We start from the raw sequence: 24,316 nt of genomic DNA, 5'->3' as shown, positions 1-24,316 counted from the left end.
TCAACTCTTTTAGTCTAAATAGCATGTCTTGTAAGTGAAGCATTACCTAAATAAGAAAGATTATAAACTCTGCTTCAACTACTGTTCCGCTATTGCAAGAGAGCAGCAAGAAGTCACCAAAACCACCTGCGAAACCGGCTTTTAGGAAAGTGAATCCACGCAGAAGAACAGAATGTGCCAAAAGGCATTCAGTCTCTCTGCAGCCTCCAACTTTATGTGCTGGGACAGGAAAGCTCCATCGGACCCCACAGGTGAAGAGGATCTCCCTTGGCCAGAGAATCGCAGACTGCCCCCATCTTCCATCAGGCCTAGCAAGGAAGGATGAAAACTCCAGCATACTTGGTAGTTAACAGATAATGTAATGTTCAACATTTTATTGGCAGAAGGTGGGATCAACACAGAGTCCAGGCACAAAGTAGGGGAAAAGGGGGCGGTAAGCACATGGGCATGTTGTCCATTATCAAAAGTGTGTGCGTGTATTTGTTTGTGTTACGCCGGCCCAGCCCCCTGCTGCATCCTCTTCATCAGCTCCTCGTCCTGCATCGAGAGCTCCGTCAGCTTCTTGCCCATGCGCTCATGGATGTCCAAATACTTGGAGACGCAGCGATCCAGGCACACAGACTCTCCCTTAGACAGCTCAGCCTCCTTGTAGTGTGGAGGGACGCATTTGCGATGGCAGGCATTGGTCATTCTGGGGCACAACAAGGAAAGAACAGAGCGTGAGCGGAAGGAAGTCGCCATCTTATGGCTCTTCCGAGTCGACTTTATTTATTATTCAGCTAAAACAAGCACACCACAGTTCTTGCCTAAAAGCTCTCTATCGATGCCTTAAAAGCCATGGTGTTTCTCCCCTACCACCACCCAAATTCTAATCATCACCAACACAGTCATCCTAAAGAAATCTATCTGTGTTTTTGTCAGTGCCAAAGTTCTGCAACCTGCCACTTCAAGCAGGAGATGCTACTTTGGGGGCTACCAATAGCCTCTGCTGCTCTGAACACGTGCAAAGCCTGGTGTCCCTTAGGAACTGTACATAACTCCACAGAACAGAGTAACCTGGTTTAGCTCAGTTCCGGACTTCCTACTCTGCTTGACACTCTGGCAAAATGGGCAGCACCACTTCACTCACCTGCTGCCAATTTTGCCCCAGGATATAGGGATAAAGGACAGTACCTTATTAGTAAAAAAACACACATGAAGCATTCAAATGTAAAACTCTATTATTATTTAATGTATTATCTACCAAATTCATATACTGCGCTTCATCACAAGGTTTCAGAGTGGTTCACAGAATAACCACTACCGAATGTCAATCAGCATCATGAACTTTGGGATTAAAGAAACTTATTAAAACACCTCTATTTCTCTGCTGCAACAGGTTTAAATCTTCTGTCTGCATAATCTTACCTGTAAACAATTCCACTTTGGCAACTTTCCCCTATAACCCCTTGATCACCACTCTAACTTCTTTTTCTTCCTCCTCCTCCTCTCTGTCTCTCTTACAACCCTCATCATCCTGCAACTGTCTCTCCCAAATGACATCCTTCCCATACTGCATGTAACTTCTGTCAATTAGACTATTTCTTCAGCAGATCAGGTGTAAGATTCTAAAACTGTAATTCTAACCCTGTTTACCTGAGAGTAAGACCCCATTAAATTCAATATGGTTTAGTTTATGAGTAGACATGGTTAGGAATGTGCTGCAAGTTATTTCCCAAACATATATATCAGTTTACAATTCTAACCAAACGTACAAACACACACAAAATTGTAATACACATTTAAAAACTAACCAACTGCGCTCTAAGGCAATCATTTTGTCAGGGACACACAGTCCACTTTACAGTGGAATCATTAAGACGTATATTAAGGTAGACAAGGAGTGTCTTTTTAGTAGCCAACCAGCTTCAGGAACATCTAAGCTGCTACAGCCAAATAAACATGCATGGAATTGGGTGTAAGCCCCCAGTGAACATTCAAATAAATGTGCATAGGATCAAACTGCATGCCTTCCAGGCTAGAAAAATCTCAACAAATGTTTTTCCTCCAGCCGAAGACTCTGGTAGTCAGAGTGTCTGCTTGACTCCTTTGCCTTATTTGGTGTCTGAAAAAGATTCCCTGCAACAAAGTGTCTCTGCTCCAGTGTCAAGGCAACAAGCGAATTAAACAGCTGAGCAACTAGAGGGTAAGTACGATCCTTTTATATAAATCATTGGTTTAAACAACACAGTAAGACCACTGTGTGCTAAGAGCTTAATCGTGTAAAACTTAGAACTCAGGAGCTATAAATTCTAGCGGTAGTAAGTCTGTAGAAACCTAGCTTTCATCTCTATTCAAGCAGGGGCACAGTATACCAGAAACCTAGATAAAATTTCAATTTTAGAGAGGTGGTATTAAGCAACAACATAAAATCAACCTCAGATATGATTCCCCATGCAACAGAGTAACCCTTAACCATTTTGATCCAGAATACCTGAAGGACCATCTAATGGCTTAGATTCCTGTCCAATCACTGAGGAAGTCACTTAGGGAAGTCACTGTTAATGGTTCCCTAAGGCTCATATGGAAGAAGAAGAAGAAGAAGAAGAAGAAGAAGAAGAAGAAGAAGAAGAAGAAGAAGAAGAAGAAGAAGAAGAAGAAGAAGAAGAGAGTTTGGATTTGATATCCCGCTTTATCACTACTCGAAGGAGTCTCAAAGCGGCTAACATTCTCCTTTTCCTTCCTCCCCCACAACAAACACTCTGTGAGGTGAGTGAGGCTGAGAGACTTCAGAGAAGTATAACTAGCCCAAGGTCACCCAGCAGCTGCATGTGGAGGAGCGAAGGCGCGAACCCAGTTCCCCAGATTATGAGTCTACTGCTCTTAACCACTACACCACACTGGCAAGGCTTGTATCCACCAGTATTGCCATTAGTATTGTGGGCCCGGTCTTATGCAATTTCTTCCACTTGAGGTCAGACAGGCCCCTTCCCGACTGAACCTCTGAGGACTAAAATAATAATAATCCAGCAGGCATTTTAATTATAGTTAGTATAGTTCTAATTTATACCTATTTTTGGATTGTCTCTTTTTAAACTTCTTAGAGTATTGTAGGTAATCAGTATAAAAATTGTTTAAACAAATAATACATAAATACTGTAAATAACAAAAATAAACTAGTGACAGAGTAAGCCTAGATTTTAAAAAGCGGGCTTAGCTTTTAGATCAAGCTCAGTATAGACTTCAGTTAAAAAGGACGGTAATAAAAAACAGTATAGAAGCTAATGTGCAAGGGCAAGATTCAGCTGAAAGTTTCAGTTACAGGTAGGTAGCCATGTTGGTCTGAGTCGAAGCAAAATAAAAAAATTCCTTCAGTAGCACCTTAAAGACCAACTAAGTTTATATTTTGGTATGAGCTTTCGTGTGCAAGTGTGCATGCACACGAAAGCTCATACCAAAATATAAACTTAGTTGGTCTTTAAGGTGCTACTGAAGGATTTTTTTTATTTTGCTGAAAGTTTCAGTTCAGTTTAAATAAAACTAGTTCAGGTTTTCAAAGCTAAACTGTAACTTACAACTTAAAAACTACGGAGTAACTTGCACTTTTAAAAGCCACAGTACAAGTGCAGTGTAGGTGTGCTTTAAGCTTATTAAGTGCAGCATACAAGCTAAAGTCAAACAATTGGCTTCAGTTCCATATATACCAGTATATATACCATATATTTTCAGTTTTAAAAGCAAACTTTCCCATAAAGTTAATCCCCACTTAATCACTGCCCATTCCCTGATAAAAAAAGATCTCCATACCCAGGGTGTTAAAATGACCTAAATTCAGCCCCCCTTCCAAATCCCTACTCACCGGAATTTAAACAAGCCCAGCAGTTGTGTTACAACTTGGTGTTTTTCAAATGAGGACCTCCTGATCTAACTAGTTGCATTAGCAAGTGTGGAAAGCTAGCCATGGACATAAATTTGGAACAACCTAGCCAGGGAGCCTGGTCCACAAGCAAGAGGAGAGCCCCTGTGGATGCCTCATCAGGGAATGAGTTCAGCAGCAGGATGAGGTCAAGGCAAAATACTTTGGCCTGCCCCTTAGTGACTCAAGCTCCCAAGTAAACAAACAATAAATTGTACAGAATGCCACATGTACAGCTATCCTCCTTTTGGATAAAAGTAATGGATGTGTGCTTGGTAAAATGAGCTCCTGGTCCTCAGTTTGTTCCCTTGAGGGCAAGGTGGATGACCTGAAATAAAACCAAGAGAGACAAAGAGGTTGGTGGACAAGGCCTCTGGGGACATGCTGTGTCCCAAGGTGACAACTCCTCTGCTGACATACAGAATGACTCTCTAGGGGAAGGAGTGCACCACTCTGAGAAGGAGGAAAATGATCTCTTAGAATGACCCAGTCACTGGGGTATGAGCTGTTATCCTCTCATGCCAAGGATACACCTCCAGGTGGAGACAGGGGTATCCTGGTAGTGGGTGATTCAATCATTAGAGATACAGTATAGATAACGGGGTATGTGACTGTTATGCAGATTGCAGAGTGAACTGTCTGCCACGTGGAAAGGTTGTGGAGGTTGTACAGCATCCAGATAGCCTGGCAGACACTGCTGGGGAGGAGTCACTGGCCATGGTGCATGTTGGCACTAGTGACACAGAGAAAAGTACCATAGTTGTGTGATCTTGAAAGAGAAATTTAGGTTGCTAGCTAGGAGGCTTAGAGTCAAGAACTTCAAAGTAGCTTTTTCTGACATGCACAGGGCCAGCTAGACAGGAACAGCTGTGTGGTCTCAATGCATGCATGAAATGGTGGCATCTGAAGGAGGGCTTTGGATTTGACAGGCACTGGGGAATGTCTTTGGATAAACTGGGCCTCTATAAAAGGAATAGGTTCCATTTAAGCCAGATTGTTGGCGCTTAAAAACAAAAAGGTGGCAGAGCATATTTTAAACAGATTGTTGAAATCCCTGCCTTGTCTGTCTGTCTATCTATCTATCATCTATCTATTATTATTAATTCAATTTAAATACCACCCTTTATCAAAAGATCCCAGGGTAGTATACAACATTAAGAACACATTTTATGGAGCATAATAATAAAAACACAATAAAAGCATAATTTGTGATATAATTTCCCCTGCGCAGGGCCAGCTAGATCATTTAGCAAGCAGCGACTAGAGCATTTGGGGTTTTTTAATTTAGCTAAGCGGAACATAGTAGACTTATCAAATTTTGAATGAACAAAGGAATCTTTTGCCATCTCTAATTATACTGAAATTCAGTATTACCCAATGTAACTAACATACAGTAGGTTCAGGATGGACAAAAGGCAATATTTTACCCAATAAGGAGTTCTCAGACACAAGATGCAATGATGGACACCAGGTTATGATACCTAGATCTGTCAACGACAATGGTTAAATAAAACTTCTATGTTCAAATACAGTACCCCTGCGAACACCAGGTGCTAGACTAACAGGGAAGGATGCTTTGCCTGTATGTCCTACTTGTGAGCTTCCCAATTCAACCACATGAAGCCTTGATCAGATTTTTTAAATCCTATGTTTCTATGTGTGAACCACCCTGTGATCTTTAGATGAAGGGTGGTATACATTAAAAATATGTTCTGTACAATGTCTAGTAAGGTATAGGTCCTAAAATAGTACATTTTGGTGGGAGAAGGATAATCTTGGAAAGTCTGGGGTACTTTGAGAGAAGCAAAACACAAGTCACAGCATACAGTGCCCACATTGTTTTCATAGCTCTTATGCTGCACATTTCAAATGAGCACCAATAGTGCCCTCATGCTTGTGGTTAGTCGGTACCTGTTGTACATATCAGCCATCATCTCCACTTCCAACTCAGCCGCCAGCTGCTGAGCCCTCACAGGATCCATCACACATTCAAGTATTTGTCCTCGACACTGTTGGAGAACACAAAGAATCAGAACCCAATGACTCTATCTACACATTATCAACAAGGTTGCCACTTAGTCGGTATTTTAGAACGCTGTTCAGTTTTTCCAGTGGTCAGGTCCATCTGCAGTCCTGGCAGTAAAAGGGCAGTTAAGTGCGAGCTAGTTCGCACCCCACCTAACAGATCACGGCTGTGAGCCTGTGACAAGAACAGACGCTGACCCTCTGCTGACCCACTAAAGTAAGGACAGGGAGCCCTTCAGATAGTCAGCCCATAGCCAGAGATGATGGAAGCTACTGTGTAACAACATCTGGAGGGCCAGAGGTTCCCTGCATTATGGGATGTCTGACCTGGATGCAGAAGACCACTGCCTGGGGTGAGGGAATATGGACCCAAAAGGGAATATGGACCCAAAAGGACAGCACAGCTGTTTGCTTTTCAAAACGAAAAGTGGCAACGTCCAACCATCCCGCCGGCTCACTGCTTCCCAACCTGACCCCCGCACCGCCCTCATTCCTCACAGGCCGGGTGAACCCCCCTCCTCTCGTACACGCACACGGAGGGAGCGGGGAGCCCCCAGGCGGCAGCTCCCGTCCTCTCCCCTCGTCCCCCGCCTGGGTTGCTCTGCCCATCAACTCCCGCCAGTTGAACAGTATGTCTATCTCAGCACGAGCAACGCTCACCTCCAGCCGCAGATATCAACCGGAAGCACGAGGAACAGGCGCTTCCGCAGCGCGCCTTTCAGGGAAACCATAGAGACTTCCTGGCAGGTATAATGCCTTTCTAGGCAGCCTGTTTTTCTTTTTCCCCAGCGAGGGACCATGGCCCGTGTTGCCATAGAGTTCAGAAGGGGGTGATGGACGTTGGGAAGGAGGCGGGATTTCCTCAGTTGCGCTGTCAATGGATGAGAAGTGGCTACGTCGTCGCCCACCGCGGAGGGGCTTCTTGCCTCATGTCTGCATTATTTACCTTGTGTATTATTTAGTGCGTTTCTTGTCTGCCTTTGTCTGGAAACGCAGGCCGAAGGGGGAGGGGTTACAAGTAAAAATGCATGGCAACAAGAAGACGCAGCAGTTCACATGAGGGGTTTTCCCTCCACTTCTTTATTTATGTGTTTATTTTTATGAAATCCAGCAGAAGCTGAAAGGTGCAAAACACACACACGGTATTTCATAATTCATTACAGCAACGAAATATAAGATGAATTAAATATGCTGCCTTTCAAACATTTGTTTGATAACTTATCAAAAGGAGAGGGGAAACAGTTTGATTTGCATATTTAAATACTCCATGGGTGGTACTCAGTTTTACTTAGAGTAGACCCGCCGAACTTGCTGTTGTTTACCTAGCTGGAAAATAATAATAGACTCTTGAGCAGTTGTGAGCGCATATGGTTTTCAACAGATTACTTTCTAAAAAGGAATTGCATGTTTATTTCTATCTGAAACAGGAATGCAGTAAGTTCTTTCATATTCCAGGAGCTTTAAAGGCTGTGATTGTATGAATATTTATTTGACAATGGCTCTTTAGATTTAGTAGTCTTACTTCTGAGTAAATATGCACAGGCTTGTGCTGTGTGCTGCCTACTACATTGAACAACAAGACTTCTAAAAAGCAAACATTTATAATAGGTTACATAACATGTAACAGTTAGGTGTGCTTTTGTTTGTTTTTTGTTTGGTCAGCTCCTGATGCAAGCTTTTAATATCTGACATGGATATTAAGATAGTTTCACTGATCTTATATGCAGGCTTAAAGAAAAAAGCTATATTCATAAGCCAGCACTTTTGGAAACAACCATCCTAAACCTTTCCATTTCTTTTATCAAGTACAAGTAGATGTTCTTACTCTCCTACAGATTTCTGGAAGCACGCCCAAAATTCATGATTGCTGAATAGAAATCCCTGGGGGCATTGTGTGATAATCCCCTGAAAAAGGACAGAAGGAGTGTGGCAGGTATTAAGTCACTGGAGGCACAACAGGAAAATGCCCAGATACTTGGTGATACTGGGCCAAAAAGGAGCAAGCCAGTACAGTCAGAAAAGGTTCTTTGTTTATCAGTCTTTTATCTATTCTGTCCTGATGGTGTTGGAAGGAAGAAAAAGATCAGCAGCCATATTAAAGTAGAAACAGAACATATGACTTTGAAGAAAAACGGGAAATTTATATTCCAACTCTAATGTACCACCTATACCGCAAAGTTCTGATTGGACACTTCCTTCTCAGACCTAGGGCAAACCTAATGACTTCTCTGCATGAAAAACGAATCCAGAGCTTTGAAATCTGAAAATAGGAGCCATAATGTCTGGGGAAATGCTATTAATTTTGAGACTTTAAAACTTTACCCTGCACTCCTGGCTCTGATGTAGCTTATGCCCTGCTGCTTAACTGAGCTGGAGCTCTCTGCAGATTCATCCTTTTATGAAGAGCCCTTGCTGTGCTTTCCTGAACCTGTAACGAGACACCCTAGAGAGAACAGACTGTCTGCACTATTACTTTCTGAGGCTAGATGCTTCTCCGCATTCTGAGTTTGCTGTCGGTCAGTGTGGATGAAATTTTATTTGGCTTGTGGCTGATTTGTTTCTGCAATGGGGAATGAGGTGGGCACAGACAGAAGCTGTGTTTGCCCAGTTCTCGGTGCACTGCCCTGAAATGGGCAGGTGTCCCCTGTAAAACATAAAATGACATAAAAACAGTCTGGGGACAAAAATGGTGTGATAGTTCCCTTATTTAACCACTAAGGTTGTATGTGTGGAGTCAACTCAGCTAGATTGCTCATGTGTCTTGCTGTTTGTATTCTGGCTGAAACAAAAACTGATGATTTGGGATGGAGCCATTGCTCCATGGTACAGCACTTCCTTTACAAACAAAACGTCCCAGGTTCAGTCCTGGCTCCTGTTAAAAGGCTCTGCAGTAGCAGATGTTGTAGCAGCCAGTCCTAGTAGACTATACAGAAATAGGTGGACTGATAGTCTGACTTGGTACAAGACAGTTCACCTTGTTTATATGAGTTGCAGCTAGAGTCTAGCTTTGTTGCTTTGTGTGTAACTGAAGCTCGCTGGGTGACCTTGGGCCAGTCACCATCTCTTAACCTAACATACCTCACAGGGTGAGGATGAAATGAGGAGGAGGATAACCATGTACGCCACCTTGAGCAACTTGGAAGAATAAAGGTGGTATATAAAAGTAATAAGTTAGGAAAAAAAATAAAACATTTGTTCCCTTTGCACCCACATGTGTACATATATGTGTAATCTGCTAGCAGAGGATATAATTTCATGCATTTGATGAAGTGGATCCAGGTTCCTGAAACTTGTTAGTGTTTTAGATGCTACATGACTCATTTCTTTTTTGCCTTTCTCTTTTGCGTTGAAAGTATTTATGTGCAGCACACTCTGTGACCACACAAGCCTGGCAAAAACGCTGTTGACAAGGTTTGAAGAAAATAAAGCACCGTGGCAATGCAACAAGACAGCCATTTTTGTTACAGGATAAGCTAATATTCATTTCTAATTCAGTAGCACTTTCGAGAATCAGATGCATAAGTGATGCAAGCCTTAGAGACCATACAATGCAACACAAACCTGAAGCACATTGTAGTCCTTAGATTTCCACCCACCCCTTGACATTCACCACAATACATGGTGCCACAATGCCAAAGAAGGAAACAACGATGTTATCCGAGGGTTCATATTTATCTCATCATAAGTATACCATTGCCAAAGATCTGACCACTATGAATTCAGAAAAAGACCTGTACTATACTTGGTTGCTCACTTGAGGACATATTTACATCTTTGGCTTAACTGACTTAAACAGGACAGCCATTAATAGTGAAACTGGTGTGGAACTCTGATGACATTCTTTGCATTTGTGGGTTGAATTCACACTTGCTTTCAAAGGATTTCTGGCCATTTTCAGATGACACAGTTGTAACATGGAAGCCTGCTCCACTGAGCTGGGAAATCTAGATTGGGCAAATTGCAGTCATTTATTTCCATTCATGACTTGCAGTGAGACTTGAGCGCAGACAGCTGCCAAGCTTTTAGGTGAATTGTATGACGTGTGTCACTAGAGCTATTTTCATCAAGGTTGAATTTTGACACCCAAGTGACAAATTGGCTCGGTTTTCTTTCCAGCTACTTGGAATCTTGTCTGCTTGTGGGCCAAAGCAGTGCAAGCGGTGATGTTTCTTGAGGCATTTTTCAACAATTTGGCAGGAGTCAACTCTTTGCTACATGGTTATATTTAGCCATGCATCAGTTTGGTTCTTTTTATGTTTGGAAACAAATTTGAACCCACCCTTGTGTTGCCATGTTATCCAAACAGTGAATAAAGCAACTTCTGCCATGAGCCAACAATGCCTTGATGGGAAGCTCCCTCTCGATCACTTTGGTAACTCTCCATTTACTTAGGAAAACAAACAGGCATGGTGGAAAAGGGAGGAGACCTAACATAGATCACACAGCAAATCAGTCAGACAGAACATTAATAACTTTTCAAACCACTGGGTCATTTTTACCACTAGGGTGGTAACTTGGATAATTCAGCAGTGGGAAGCCGCAAGGCGTCAGACCAGTAAAAATAACATGATTGGGGGGGAGATGGTCAGGACCACCTCTGTGTGTCCACCGACTGTCTTGTATGATTCTCCTGTGCCTTTATTAGCTATTGTATATACAGCACTTGTCACAAGTGAGTCTTCTTCTGCCCTGACAGATTTCCCAGATATATCCTACACTCACAAACACAGTTTGTGCAACCAGGATAAAACAAAAAGCTTCATAATACATTACCAAATCTGCCAGTCCTATTGCAGGTTACAAAGGGCCATGTGATATTTAAATGTAGGCCTGTCTGCTCTTTGAAGCACAGTCCAATTCTTCCTTCTCACTATACACACACCCCTTCCTGCTCTTGTTACAACCCTGGTTTAGGGACCCATTCAGTCTCTATTTGGCCACAAGAGGTCAGAGCTGCTTCAAAAATGAAAAGATGCAGTGGTGGAAAGAGTGTTTATTTGAGTGGATTGAGTGGGTGTCGTGATGAAGAGGTTAATCCCATAGTTTTCACCAGGTTTTCACTGTCACCCTAGGAAGACATTTTAAAACAGGCTTAGAAAGGATAAAGTCCTTGGCAAACAAGGCGTTCGAACCATGGGTTTCTCCAAACCGAGAACTATCGCAGTTTAGTTCCCATAGCAATGTTTATAGGAAACATGCTCTGTCAGGCTGTGAAAGATGCAAAAAAGGACAGTGACAACATTTGTGTAGCTTGTGTTGCCAATGAAACATTATTTAGGTCTCTGTCATTGAGGAAGATCTTTCCCAGAGGAAGCTGGACTGACACAGACTGGGATTCTATTCCTAGGGACTGCTCAGGTCAGAATATTAACATGCATTGGGGTCTTGTCCCTAGGCTATTAGTAAATTTTCTGTATGGTTAAGTACTATCTATATAATCTGTCCCTTTATGGAAATAAGGTTGCAACCCTAAATAAATTTGCTAGTCATTAAATTCTGTTGAATTCAGTGGCATTTCTCACCAGCTTGGGGGGAGGGGTAGGTTCAGACCACAAGGCTTGCTTGCTCTTACCTCTTAGAAGAGTTGAGTGCTTCCAACACACCACATACCACACAGCCATTTCAGCAGATGGATGCTTTGCTCTTATATCACAGCAAAATACTGTTGTCTTGTGCCGAGCCAGTTTAGGACCTACGGTATACAAGTCTCACCCCATCCCAAGGATGAACAAACACCTTGGCCCAGATGGAAATGTGCCTTTATGAAGCTCCTATATCTCAGCTTGCCTCCAAATATTCTGCTCCTGTAAAATTTCCTCACCTTCCCAGGACAGAGACAGTACTAGGGCCTTGCTGTGGGAACAATATAATAAAGTGTCAGCGAGAGTGGGGAAATGAGGCATAAAGCAGCACCCTGTTCCAACCTTCTTCCAGGCCCAGATATGAAAACAGAACAGAATTAGAAATTTAGAAATGTATTTACGGTATTTGGTTTTTCAGATTAAATTTTTACAGTCACCTATCCAACATACAACATAAAAACAAGATTCCAAGGAATCTTTTGGACTTCCTGCTGTTAATCATTTGCTGCTGCATCTTTTATAATAATCCAAATCTTTTATCTCTCCATTGTATCCAAAATTCACCATTAAACTACAAGTGATATTCCAGTCCTATTAATGATTTTAACTGTTTACAATGGTCTTTAAGATAAGTTATAAATTTTCCCCATTCCTTATTAAAATTTTGATCTTCCTGGTTTTCATTTGTTTCATGTGTGCTCTCTTCAAAGTATTGTTTCCTTCTTTTTCTGCTGGCTCCGTTTCTTTTCATCTGAGTGGTCTCTGAATCCCTCTCTTCCGCGCTTCATCTAAATGCCTCATGCTTCATGTTGCTAAGAGCTCCAGGACTTTTGCCGCCAATGAAATTGTTGTGACGTGGGGTTTGTGATTTCAGCTCTCTTGACAAAACATGCTGGAGACAGTTCTCTAGTAACAGCTCTTTATTAAAGTGAACAAGACTGAAGACTGAGGAGAGGAAAGCTACATTTATAGGAACAGGGGACTAGCTAGGAAGGGATACATTTTGGAGGGAACAATATCAAGCAATCACAGTGCTGCCTTTTGGAGGAAACCAATAAGACAGAGGATCCAAATACAGCAGCTTAAATGAACCAATAGTAGCTGTACCCTCTGGAACCAAAAGGCAGTTACTTTATCCTAATGCAAATACAGACAATAATAATACAGATATAAAATCCTTTGACTCAATACACAACACCCCTCCCCCCCTAGTGAGCACAGCAGACGTAATCCCTCAGGTACTGTGGGGTCCTACAACTTCTACCTGATCTCCTGACAACAGGTGTTGCAGGTTCTGGATTGGGTGTTACCTGTGGTGGAGGGGCTGCTATAGTGGTTTCATCAGGAACAGATGGAGTCCCAGACATCTCAGGGTCCCCGACCTGTACCTCGTCATCATGAGGACTAGCAGACCCTGGTTCATTTGCTGAAGCCCCTGGTGACTGTACCTCTGGACCATTTTCACTCTGGTCTTGCAGCTGTGCGTCATTAGCCAGGGATGAATTATCTGACTCCTCCCTGCTGAGCGCCCGGCGCCTCAGCTGATCTATATGTCTCTTCCAAACTTGCCCATTTTCCAAGGTCACATAATAGGACACAGGTCCAGTAGCCCGGGTGATCACACCGGCCACCCACCGCGGACCTCGTGAATAGTTCCTCACCCAGACCAGATCTTCAGGGGCGAGATACCTTGTTGTGTCAGTCTCAGCCTGGGGGGTTGCTCTTGAATTACGGTTTGGCATTTTATCTGGGTGGACATAATCCAGCACCGTTACCAGTCTTCTACCTAAGAGCAGCTCGGCTGGCGACTTGCCCGTCGCAGTACACGGCGTCGCATGCTGCAAAAATAACATTCGCGCAATGCGAGCCGACCAGTTACCCTCCATTAAGCGCGCAATGGATTCTTTGGCTGTTCTTACCATGCGCTCAGCCTGCCCATTGGAGGATGGGTGAAAGGGCGCGGATGTGACCCCTCTTATAAAGTTATCAGCCAAGAATGCCCTGAATTCTTGGGATACAAAAGCTGCCCCATTATCTGATACAATGGTCTCAGGTAACCCGTGGGTAGCAAACAGCTGCCTCAACACCTTGATTACGGCAGCTGATGCCATGCTAGGGACCATCGCCACTTCTAACCATTTGGAATATGCATCAACGATAACCAAAAAGACCTTCCCTTGGAATGGCCCAGCAAAATCTATGTGCAGCCGGCTCCAGGGAGTCCTGGACTGCTCCCACCAGTGGACTGGTGCTCTGGCCACTTCTGGCCGCACCTCTTGGCATGCCTTGCATGTTCGTACCCATTGTTCTATGTTCTGGTCCATTCCAGGCCACCACACATAACATCGGGCTAGCGACTTCATCCTGACCATTCCCGGGTGTCCCATGTGAAGCGTCTCAAGAACCCTGTTTCTCAGTGGTGCTGGGATTATCACCCTATCTCCCCATAGGAGACAACCCTTATGCATGGACAATTCGTGCTGCCTTGTCGCATAAGGCCTGAATTTTTCTTCATGCGGACCACCTGGCCACCCCCTCCCCACCCAAGTGAGCACACGGGAGAGAACAGCATCATTCCTAGTTTTCTCAGCTATATCCGTAGCTGTTACAGGAGCCCCCGGAAGTGTTTCTAGCATCATAATGTGCTCCGCCGGAGCAGGATCCTCATTGCTCCCGCCAGGAAGGGGCAATCGACTCAGCGCATCAGCATGGCACAACTGTTTCCCCGGCACATGGGTCAAGGTGTACTGGAACCCATTCAGGAATATTGACCAACGCAACATTCTGGGGGAGAGAATTTGTGGCGTTTGTTTGTTTGGGTTGAACAACCCTAACAGTGGTTTGTGGTCCGTTTCAATGGAGAAATGGCGACCGTACAAATAATCATAGAACCTTTTGATTCCGGACACAATAGCCAGTGCCTCTTTATCAATTTGAGCATAGTTGCGCTCTGTGGGCGACAACGTACGGGAATAGAAAGAGATGGGCTTTTCCGACCCATCCGGTTCCCTATGACTCAGCACAGCCCCCAGACCGTATTGAGAGGCATCACATGCCAGGACCAGCGGCTTTGACTCATCATAATGAGCAAGGACGCTCCTGCTACTCAGCATTCCTCGCAAGGAGTCAAAAGCCTTCTGCTGCTCCCGCCCCCATCGCCACACATTCTTTTTCTGCAATAGTCTATGTAATGGTTCAGCTACCGAAGCTTTCTGGGGTAAGAACGAATGATAAAAGTTAATAAGTCCCAGGAATGACTGCAACTCCGTCTTGTTCTGTGGTCGTGGTGCCTCGATGATGGCCTTAATCTTAGCATCTGTGGGGTGGATGCCTGATGCATCAATTTTAAACCCCAAGAAATCCACAGTTGGCACCCCAAAACTGCATTTTTCTTTTTTCAGTTGCAACCCCACCTCCTTGAACTTGAGCAACACTGCACGGACACGCGCAACCAGTTCCTGTGGGTCTTTTCCAGCAATCAAAACATCATCAAAAAATGGCAAGACCCCCGGCAGACCTCTTAACAGGCGTTCCATGAGCCCTTGAAAAATCCCTGGGGCCACACAAACTCCGAACTGTAATCTGTTAACTCTGAACGCCCCTTTATGTGTGACAATAGTCTGTGCTTCCGCTGATTGTGGGGTTACTGGCAGCTGTTGGTAAGCTTGTGCCAGGTCAATTTTGGCGAACACCTTGCCCCCAGCCAGTTTAGCCAACAGATGTGATACGACTGGAATGGGGTATGAGTTTCCCCTGAGTGCCTTATTGATAGTACATTTGTAATCTGCACATATCCTGACTTCCCCATTTGCTTTAAGGGGTGTGACGATTGGAGTCTCCCACTTAGCAGAGTCCACAGGTGAGAGAACTCCCTGCTTGACCAATTTATCCAGCTCTGCCTCGATCTTGGGTTGCAGTGCAAATGGCACTCGCCTTGGTTTGAGTCGGATTGGAGCCACCCCGGGGTCCAACTCGAAGTCAACTGGGGGCCCTTTATAACAACCCAGTTTTCCATTAAAGAGACCAGCAAATTCCTTGCATAATACCTCACTCATCTCAGGGCAGGTTTGGATTGAATTAAGCCCTGAGATACTCAGTCCCAGGGCAGGGAACCAGTCAGTGCGCAGGAGACTGGGGCGACTGCCCTTCGCAATCACCAGTTTGAGTACAGCCTGTTTGTCCCGGAACTGTACTCTCACGGCACACATTCCCATAACATGGATGCGGCCTGCTGAGTACGACTGCAAGGTTGCCGGAAAGGGCTCCAGAGGGGGCAACTTACCCCTGGGGAAGAATGTCTTCGCGGTCTGGTCCGACACGATGGTGAATGCGGATCCGGAGTCCACCTCCATGTCGCACTGCTGACCCTCAATCTTCACCTTGACGTGTGCCTTGCCTTGCGCTGGAAACTGCACGGCCCTCCCGTTGATCTCCGTTACGTAGTGGCAGTCCTTTAGAAAACGAGTTGCTGTGGGCGGTCTGCGATGCTCCAGTCTAGGTGCTCCTGTCGCTCCCGACGCCGCCGATCTACAGACCCTGGCGATGTGACCCGTCTTTCCGCACGTCCGGCAGATAGCATCCCTGAAACGACAACTCTTCCTTTCATGGTTTCCGCCACAACCTGGGCAACTGCCTCGGCGATCTCTGTGCACTGTGCAGGCCTGACGCACCGACTCGACCCCACGGACTGGGCTCTGGCTCGGAGTAGCCTCTAGCTCGTCCATGGCATGCGCAACTTCTATCTGTGGCTTAGTGGCCTTGCGACTGGCATCAAGCTCCTCTCTTTCATAATTCTCCGTGGCGGTGGCCTCTTTCAAGGCTGAAGCAAGGGTAACCTCTTCTTTAGCCACGATGCGTCTTCTGGCTTTCTTGCTGCTCAGACCACCAATAAACCGATCCAGGAGAGTCTCTTCCAGATTTTGGAAGCCGCAGTGCTGAGCGAGCTTCCGGAGTTCAGCCAGAAATGTGGATACAGACTCCCCAGCATGCTGCTGCCTCTTATGGAACTCCATCCGCCGGGCCATCTTGGTCTCAGTAGGCGCCAAGTGGCTTGTTAGGCAGGCAAGAATATCTTGGAGAGATGTCTCACTCAGCTTCGCTGGAGCAAGTAATGCCTTGGCCAGCTTGAAGGTCTCGGGCCCACAGTAGCTCAGGAATGTGGCCCTTCTTTTGCTGGCATCGGTGATCCCTTGAGCCACTGCAAAGAACTCGAAGCGTTCGACGTAGTCTTCCCAGGTGTGGGGCTCTGATGGCTGGAAGGGCTCCAATACCCTTGGACTCTCCATTGTCCTAGCGGGCAGGGTCGTCTTCTCAGCTGGCCAGTGAGTCTTGTTCTCAGCTGCAATCCGGACTCTGAGGCAGGGTTGTGTTTAACCGCTCCTCAGCATTCCGGATCCCATCCTCGTCGCCAGTTGTTGTGACGTGGGGTTTGTGATTTCAGCTCTCTTGACAAAACATGCTGGAGACAGTTCTCTAGTAACAGCTCTTTATTAAAGTGAACAAGACTGAAGACTGAGGAGAGGAAAGCTACATTTATAGGAACAGGGGACTAGCTAGGAAGGGATACATTTTGGAGGGAACAATATCAAGCAATCACAGTGCTGCCTTTTGGAGGAAACCAATAAGACAGAGGATCCAAATACAGCAGCTTAAATGAACCAATAGTAGCTGTACCCTCTGGAACCAAAAGGCAGTTACTTTATCCTAATGCAAATACAGACAATAATAATACAGATATAAAATCCTTTGACTCAATACACAACAGAAATACATCTCGTTCCCAATGTACCTCCACGTGGGCAATGCCTCAAGGCATCGGGTCTCTAGCGGACATTTTGCTAGACAGCACTCTCCCCTATAGGGGAGAAAAATGTTTCCTGTGATTCTCTTCCCCAAGACTGGAGTTGCTCAGAGGCTGCTGGGAGAATTGCTTTCTCTTCACCTTGCCCTGGCTCCCATCTGCCCCTTCTGAGAAGTGGGAGCCGTGATTGAAAGAGGCACCTGTTGGCCTCCTGATAAAAATAGGAGCATCCAGTTACCCATCACAGTAGGGAGGGTGGGTGTATCAACAGAGTAGTAAACAATGAGAAAAGGCACAGCACGCACAGTGGAGGGGGGAAGAGAAGCTGAGAGGAGGCCAGGAGGAGGAAGCAGGAGAAGGAGAGAGCAAGGGAAAGACTGAGCAGAAGACCAGCCGTTTGGTAGGTGCAGCCTCTTTTCCAAAGCCCCCTCTTTTCCCAGCAGCCCACTGTAGGGGTTTCATTACTTGAAAAGAACTGTTTGTGTGCATGTGTCTAGATAAGTATTCGTTCTGCAAACAAGCCATATATTCTGGTCCCAAGTACAGCTCCTGGACACTCAAGAGAGAAGGATAGAGGTGGAAGGAAAGTCCGCCCTGCACGTTGCCCTCCTGTTCATTCGGGGCCCAAGGAGCAGAAACAGCCACAAAAAGTGGGGCAATGTAGGGCTACAGATGAGGCTGTGGGGGGGGGCTACTTAGCATCTCTGCAATATGGGCCCTTCTTCAGGTGTGCAAGGGGCCTTTTCAGTGGTGGCTCCCTCACTGGAATAGACTCCCAAAAAGAGGCTTACCTGGTGTCTACGCTGATGCTATTTAGTTGCCAAAGACCTTTCTCTGTCCCTACACTTTTTAATATAACCCATTTTTACCTCTGCTGCTCTTATTTTTTTATTTTTTTAAAATTATTTATTTATTTAACGTCTACACCACCTGCTTCTTCCAAGGTTCTCCCCACACCCCATTTCCCCCCTCACAACAACCCTGTGAGGCAGGTTAGGTTAAGAGATGGTGACTGGCTGAGTGGCGATTTGAACCCTGCTCTCCCAGTTCACAGTCCCACAATCTGAACATTACGACACTTCTGCAGATTGCTTTTATGGTGCTCTTTTAAACCCCGTTGTCTTCAGTGCTTTGTCTTAAACTGGGAGTCAATGAAAGACTGCGTAGGTTTCCCTAAAATGAATATTAGAGTTGTCTCATCTTTTATGGGCAAAGGTTCTATTTCTTCACCTTCTGAATTTTTGCCTGTCACAGTTTAAAGTGGTTTCTGGTGGAAAGATGCAGTAATGTGCAATACTGTACCTGCTGAATTTCTGGCTGTTGCACAGTGGGTTCAAGCAGGGGTAGCCAATATGGGGCCTGCCAGTCATTGCTGCCGCCCCCCTCAACTCCCACCATCCTTGACCATTGGCAGTGTTGGCTGAGGCTGGTGGGAGCTGGCTCTCAGGAGAGTGTTTTTGGTGAGTGACTCTGGTTTAAACATATTGGCCACAGTGCCCTAAACCATTATTTGATTCCAAATGCACATATGCTGGGCAAGCCAAGAAAATTCCATTATCATTATTTGTATGTATTGGGAAGCAAGGTACTTGGAGACAGCCTGCTTCCAGACAGAGGCTTAATTTGCAAACGAGACACTGAGATATTGCAAATGGGATATTGGCAACAGAGCTGGAGTTTCGGGTTGTTGGGGGTTTTTTTTAATTATTATTTATTTACCAGCTTTTTCCCTGGGAGAGGTAACTTCAGATGAAATGGGAGATATAGGCTGGCGTTTTAATGGCAACAAATTGGCTGCTAAGACCTTGCATACATGAAGAGCAGGGATCCCACAATAAACCCTGTCTGGAAACACCCTCCCACTGTATTCGTTGGAGCTTACTCTCAGGAAAGTGCGTATAAATCAGCCTTCAGGATCTGCCTCCAACTATCTGGTAGTACAAGGAGCTGAGCTTGAATAAATCTCTCTTTTTTATAATAATTTTTATTAATTTTATAAAATAAAACAAGACATACATTTCCTTTTCTCTCGCCCTCTTCCATCCCTCCCCCACAAGCCCCCTCCTGCCACGAGAGAGTCCCATGAAGGCTGGACGGTCGAAGGCGTTTCATTTTATAGCCGGGCCTATCTCCTCCCCCCTTCCCCCCCCAAAGCCCACCCCTGCCACCGGTGAGCCCCGGGGCAATGAGGGAAGACAGAGGAGGACAACCGCCCAACTATCTGTCCATACATGTCTTTTAACCAAAAAGAAAAAGAAAAAGAAAAAGAAAACAAAAAACGTGACTTCCCCCGACTCTCCCCCTTGATTTTCATAGCTTCTCATAATCGTTCAATACAGTTTCATTGTAAAAAAAGAAAAAAAATCCTACTCATCATCATTAAACATAGATCATACCATTGTCAAAATTTATAAAAACATTTTTCTAACAGATATCATATTTTTAATTCCCTAGCCTGCTCTTCTCCCCAAAAGGATTTTTCATAAAAAATAGTCCTTTCCTTATTTCCATATATTTCTTTTAACCTTAGTTGTTCATTACTTCCTCCTCACTCCTGGACTCCCTCCCCCATTTAATACAGCAGATCCATAATAAATCCAAATTCCAAAATCAAATTCCATAAACCCAGTCCAAATTCCATAACCATTTTTTTCTTTTCTAGCCTACTTTTAATTCAAAACATCTTCATCCCACTCCCAATCTATCCCATTTTACCACCCATGCATTTGTCCTCCCCTCCTTCTGCCCCTCCATCATCCCACATTCTTTCCCTTGCCTATTCACATTTTCCCACATTTCCCATGAAATCGATTCCACTTCTTGTTCCAGTTCAAGAAGATCAGGACCATCACCTAGATCCTGGTCAGTTTTTTCTCCTTCTTGCTGGGCATTTTCTTCTTCCTCTTCTGTATGTTCTTGCAATTTGTCTTCAAATGTTGATTTCTCACTATCAAGCCCATTATGGGTAACTTTATTCAGTTCCTGGCATTGTTCCCTAATGTCTCTTAACTGTGCATTGAGCTGTTGCTGCCCAGTTACAATGTCTCCCAGGAGTTTTAGCACTTTCCTCTGGAAAACAGATGTCCCGGATGTTGACATTCTCACACAAGGGCAGAAGAGAGATAAGAGAACAAAGAGCAATGGAGGATCAGAATTCCCATACCGAAAAGTCCAACGTGGCTGAAAAGCAATTTCCAAAGTTCTTGTAAAACAATCACTATATCTCTTTTCTTTTCATCACAAATTATTTGGCGTTCATTGTTGATAGTTGTCAACCTTCCCTCACATAGGAACCCCGCTGCCTCTCCTGGGGTGCCGAGTCCAGGGTTGAGAAGGTGTTTCTTAAGCATATCTCACTTATTTTTGCAGGGTCTGCATTGTTCCGATCTTCCCCTCCTTTACCCTGCTTTAGGAGGGGGAATTTTACATTCCTTTGGGTTTTTAAAATTCTCTATATCCTTTTTCTTCTGGCTTCGGGCTAAAACACTGCCCCCAGTTCCTCAGTGGGTAGAGATTGACTCCCGTTTTTTAGGTCTCTTCCCTTTAGCCAATTGTCCAGATCAAGATCCAAATTAAAATCCAAACTTACAATTTTGTTCCAAATGTTGGGAGAATTGGTCGCTGTAGCCTCGCAGTTCCGCAGCTTCGCAGATTGGAGTTAGTGATCTAAGGTTTGTCGCGTCGCAGCTCCGATCCCACCGCTCACGGGGGCTAAAAACAGAGCCTTTCCGGGGGGGGACAACCCGCTTTTGACGCCCGCCAGACGAACCTGGCCCCAAGACGCTCGACTTGGGGGTTTTAACGGGAATCCGCTTCGCTGGAGCGGTATTCCCTTTCTCCAAAGTGCCGAGGTCCGCTCCGCTGAACGGACCCCCCAACCGCGATGGCGTCGTGACCAACCGGAAGCCGATCAGGTGAGCTTGAATAAATCTCAACAGGCTAACTAGTTTTCTATGCCTCCAATAATCCATTTCAAAATCTTGGAAGACGTACAGTCACCCACCACCTTTGCGCACCTGTATTCTCAGGGGAAAGATGAACAGAGATGCCAAAGCTCCTCCGGCTCAATCTGCTTATGAACATAAGAAGAGTCCTGGTGGATCAGGCCCATGGCCCAACTAGTCCAGCATCCTGTCCTCATAGTGGCCAACCAGATGCCTGCAGGGAGCCTACAAGCAGGATATGAGCATAACAGCACTGTCCCCCCCCTCCCTCCCCGTGGTTTCTAGCCACTGGTACCCAGAAGGATGCTGCCTCTGATTGCAGAGGCAGACCGTGAATGAGGCAAAACCAAAGAAGCTTCCTTTGTATATATGGCCAATGGCCAAAGGCCATGCCAAACATTTGCTCCCTTGCTTCCTGAACATCCAGGGCAGTCTGTAAATTGGGGGAGGTTGGTTGCTCAGTGGAAGGCCAAATGCATTATGTACGAAAAGTCCCAGGTTTAACTCCCAGAATCTCCTGGTTAGGCTGCCCAGGTGAAAAAGAGGGAATTCAGCAGGTATAGTTACAGAAATTTCCTCTTTCACACTACTATTCCCCCAGCTTCTTTTTTATCTTGTCACTCCAGGAAGAGCTGGAAAAGACCTCTGTCTAAAAGAGGCGTCCCCAAACTGCGGCCCTCCAGATGTTTTGGCCTACAACTCCCATGATCCCTAGCTAACAGGACTAGTGGTTGGGGAAGATGGGAATTGTAGTCCAAAACATCTGGAGGGCTGAAGTTTGGGGGTGCCTGGTCTTAAACCTTGGAAGACCATTGATTTGACTGGTGTAAGGGATCTTCCTTTATTCCTAATAAGCAGTTTAATTTGATGGAAGGAGTTTTAGGAGGGTCTCTGTGAAGACTGGTTTCTTTTCAGCCTTACAGGGAAATCAGCTGAGGCAGGGCTAATCAATGCAAAATTGATGCAGAGCCCCATAATTCCTGAGTTCACCCCATTATCCATTAGCTGAAACAACAGCTAACAATCCCATTTCCTTCAATTCTAGGAAAACCTTTGTATTCATTGTGACTGGTCAGCCATACTAGTCTGAAGGGTTCCTTTTCTTCAGCGAAGTGTTCATTTTATTCACCCAAAGTTGCTCCCATCACTCAGTCATGCCACCACTGAGCACCTCTAAGGGGAAAACAATGCTTGTATAGTATTCGCAGTCGGTCTAGTTCAGCAGATTCCCATGTCTGAAGAATGCCAAACAATTTTAGACAAAGCAAGGATGGAAGGTGGCCATCACTGTCTCTTGTGGGAGCAAATGCCATAGTTTTAACAATGAACTGTGGGGAGATGTACTTTCTTTTGTCTATCCTGAATCTCGCAACATTCAGGTGCTAGTGTTATAAGGAGAGAAACTTTTCTCTGCCCACTTTCCTGCACTGTGCATAATTTTGCACACCTCTGTCATGTTACTCGCCTTTTCTGTAAACCCCAAAGACCCAAATGTTGTCATCTTTCTTCATAGAGGAGTTGTTCCATCCCCTTAGGTGTTTTGCTTGTTCTGCACAAGGTCCCAGGTTCAATCCCTGGCATCACCGGGCAGGACTGGCAGATCCCCGTCTGAAATCCCGAAGAGTCACTTACAGTCCATGTCAACAACACTAAGCTAGGTTGGCCAATGGTCTGATTCAGTATAAGGCAGCTCCCTAAGTTGCCATAGTGTGATATTTTAGGGTGCCAATGGATTGTGTAGGTGCCTGTAGGAAATCCAACAATGGAATAGCAACCGGTGGGCGAGGATAAGATTGAGGGACATTTGTAGGGACATGAGATCACAACAGGGAGTGACCAGGAAGGACTGGAGGGGCGTAGGCGATAGCTTCTGCATAACTGCTCAGATGTCTTTATACCGCAGCTGCCAATACAGCTTTATTGGATAAATTGCACAGTCTTAGCTGGCAACAGAGCTGCCTTTCCCCTCTAGTCCTCATTTCCTGTGTTATGTATTGGTTTAATTTGTGTACATGAGTTTCTCTGCTAGTCCTGTAACTACCTTTCCCGCTCCAGGGCGATTCAAATGGGTGCGGTGACAGTTGCTATTGGTTAACTTGTTAGCACAATTTGGATCCTCGCTCTGATAGGTTCCCGCCAAAATCTAAATGTATCCTTTCCTCAACCCCTGCTCATGAGAGTATAAAAGGAGCTCACCCTTTCCCTCCAGTCAGTCAAGATTCCTACCGCAATAAAGAAGACTGTTCTCGTTATACTTGACTCCTAGCATGGGCGTACCCAGGATCAAAACTAGGGGGGGGCAAGGGGAGGGGCCAAGGCACGGAAGAGGAGGGGCCACAAAATGGGCGGGAATGGCGAACTCGCGCTCCGCCGGGCTGTGCCCCTCCCTAGAAGCAGGGCTGGTGGGCGGAGGCGGAGCCCAGGCCAGCGGAGCGCGAGTTCGGCGTTCCCGCCCACTGCGCCACGCTCCCTGGTTCCCCGCCGCGCTTGGCCTTGCCTGAGGGCGCGCCGGGGAGCTGGAGGGAGGGTGCGGCGTGGCGCGGCGGGAATGGCAAACTCGTGCTCCGCCGGGCTGTGCTCCGCCTCTGCCCACCAGCCCTGCTTCTAGAGTAGGGCAGCTGCCCTAACTTGCCCCGTGGTGGGTACGCCCTTGACTCCTAGCAGTTCCTTGCTAGTATGCTGAATCACTATTCTGAGCTGACTTCACGAAGAGCTGAAATCACACTCACGACATAACATCCTGTATAAGAGCTTCCTTCGCTGAAAGTGTCAGAATGCTTCCTAGAGTCTCTGCGTAGGGCTCTGGCAGTCCTTACTGTGCTAACAGCACTGCAGAAGCGTAAAGAACTGGGGTCGGTGTTCAAATCCTTTAAGCGTGGGCTGCACTGACAACCAAGCAGCGTTAATGACAAGAGTGTTTATTTGAGGAGTGATGAAAACAAATTGTCAGTAAACTGAAGTCTGGGGTGAATGTGATTCAACCCAGCAATCTAAATGCATTAGCCAGCTAATTCCATCCTCTCTCTCTCTCTCTCTCTCTCTCTCAATGTCAATATTCCCACCCATACCC

General features: G+C 45.5%; 2 protein-coding genes across 5 annotated transcripts in view; one reads left to right on the top strand and one right to left on the bottom strand.

The window, feature by feature from the left end:
* Positions 1–282: 282 nt before the first annotated feature.
* On the bottom strand, positions 283–6,668 carry TIMM10 (translocase of inner mitochondrial membrane 10). 3 transcript variants are annotated; one of them, XM_035124870.2, is made up of 3 exons: positions 6,448–6,557; positions 5,807–5,904; positions 283–691 (listed from the first exon to the last, which is right to left on the bottom strand). In XM_035124870.2, exons 2-3 carry the CDS (start codon positions 5,875–5,877, stop codon positions 490–492), a joined length of 273 nt encoding a protein of 90 aa, XP_034980761.1. In that variant the 5' UTR covers positions 5,878–5,904; positions 6,448–6,557; the 3' UTR covers positions 283–489. The 3 variants fall into 3 exon arrangements, with proteins under 3 accessions (XP_034980761.1, XP_060133353.1, XP_034980741.1); XM_060277370.1 differs by having other exon boundaries at positions 6,454–6,550; XM_035124850.2 differs by lacking the exon at positions 6,448–6,557 and adding an exon at positions 6,581–6,668 and having other exon boundaries at positions 287–691.
* SMTNL1 (smoothelin like 1) overlaps positions 2,088–24,316 on the top strand; it is a 41,729-nt gene continuing 19,500 nt past the window's right edge. Inside the window, exon 1 of one of the 2 annotated variants that reach the window (XM_035124815.2) lies at positions 2,088–2,185. The gene's annotated coding sequence lies outside the window, so the exon portion shown is untranslated. Of the gene's footprint in view, positions 2,186–17,579; positions 17,703–24,316 lie in introns of those variants that run through there. The other variant, XM_035124795.2, reaches the window with a different exon arrangement.

The sequence above is a fragment of the Zootoca vivipara genome, chromosome 1, assembly GCF_963506605.1.
Source record: "Zootoca vivipara chromosome 1, rZooViv1.1, whole genome shotgun sequence".
Lineage (NCBI taxonomy): Eukaryota > Metazoa > Chordata > Lepidosauria > Squamata > Lacertidae > Zootoca > Zootoca vivipara.
This window is presented reverse-complemented; position numbering and strand designations above follow the sequence as displayed.

What these genes read in the sequence shown, in the direction of transcription:
- TIMM10 (XM_035124850.2), bottom strand. Translation starts at nt 5,877, where the DNA reads ATGGATCCTGTGAGGGCTCAGCAGCTGGCGGCTGAGTTGGAAGTGGAG. An exon ending in ATGGCTGATATGTACAACAG is followed by an intron (nt 692 to 5,806) that starts GTACCGACTAAC and finishes GTTGTGCCCCAG; the next exon opens with AATGACCAATGCCTGCCATC.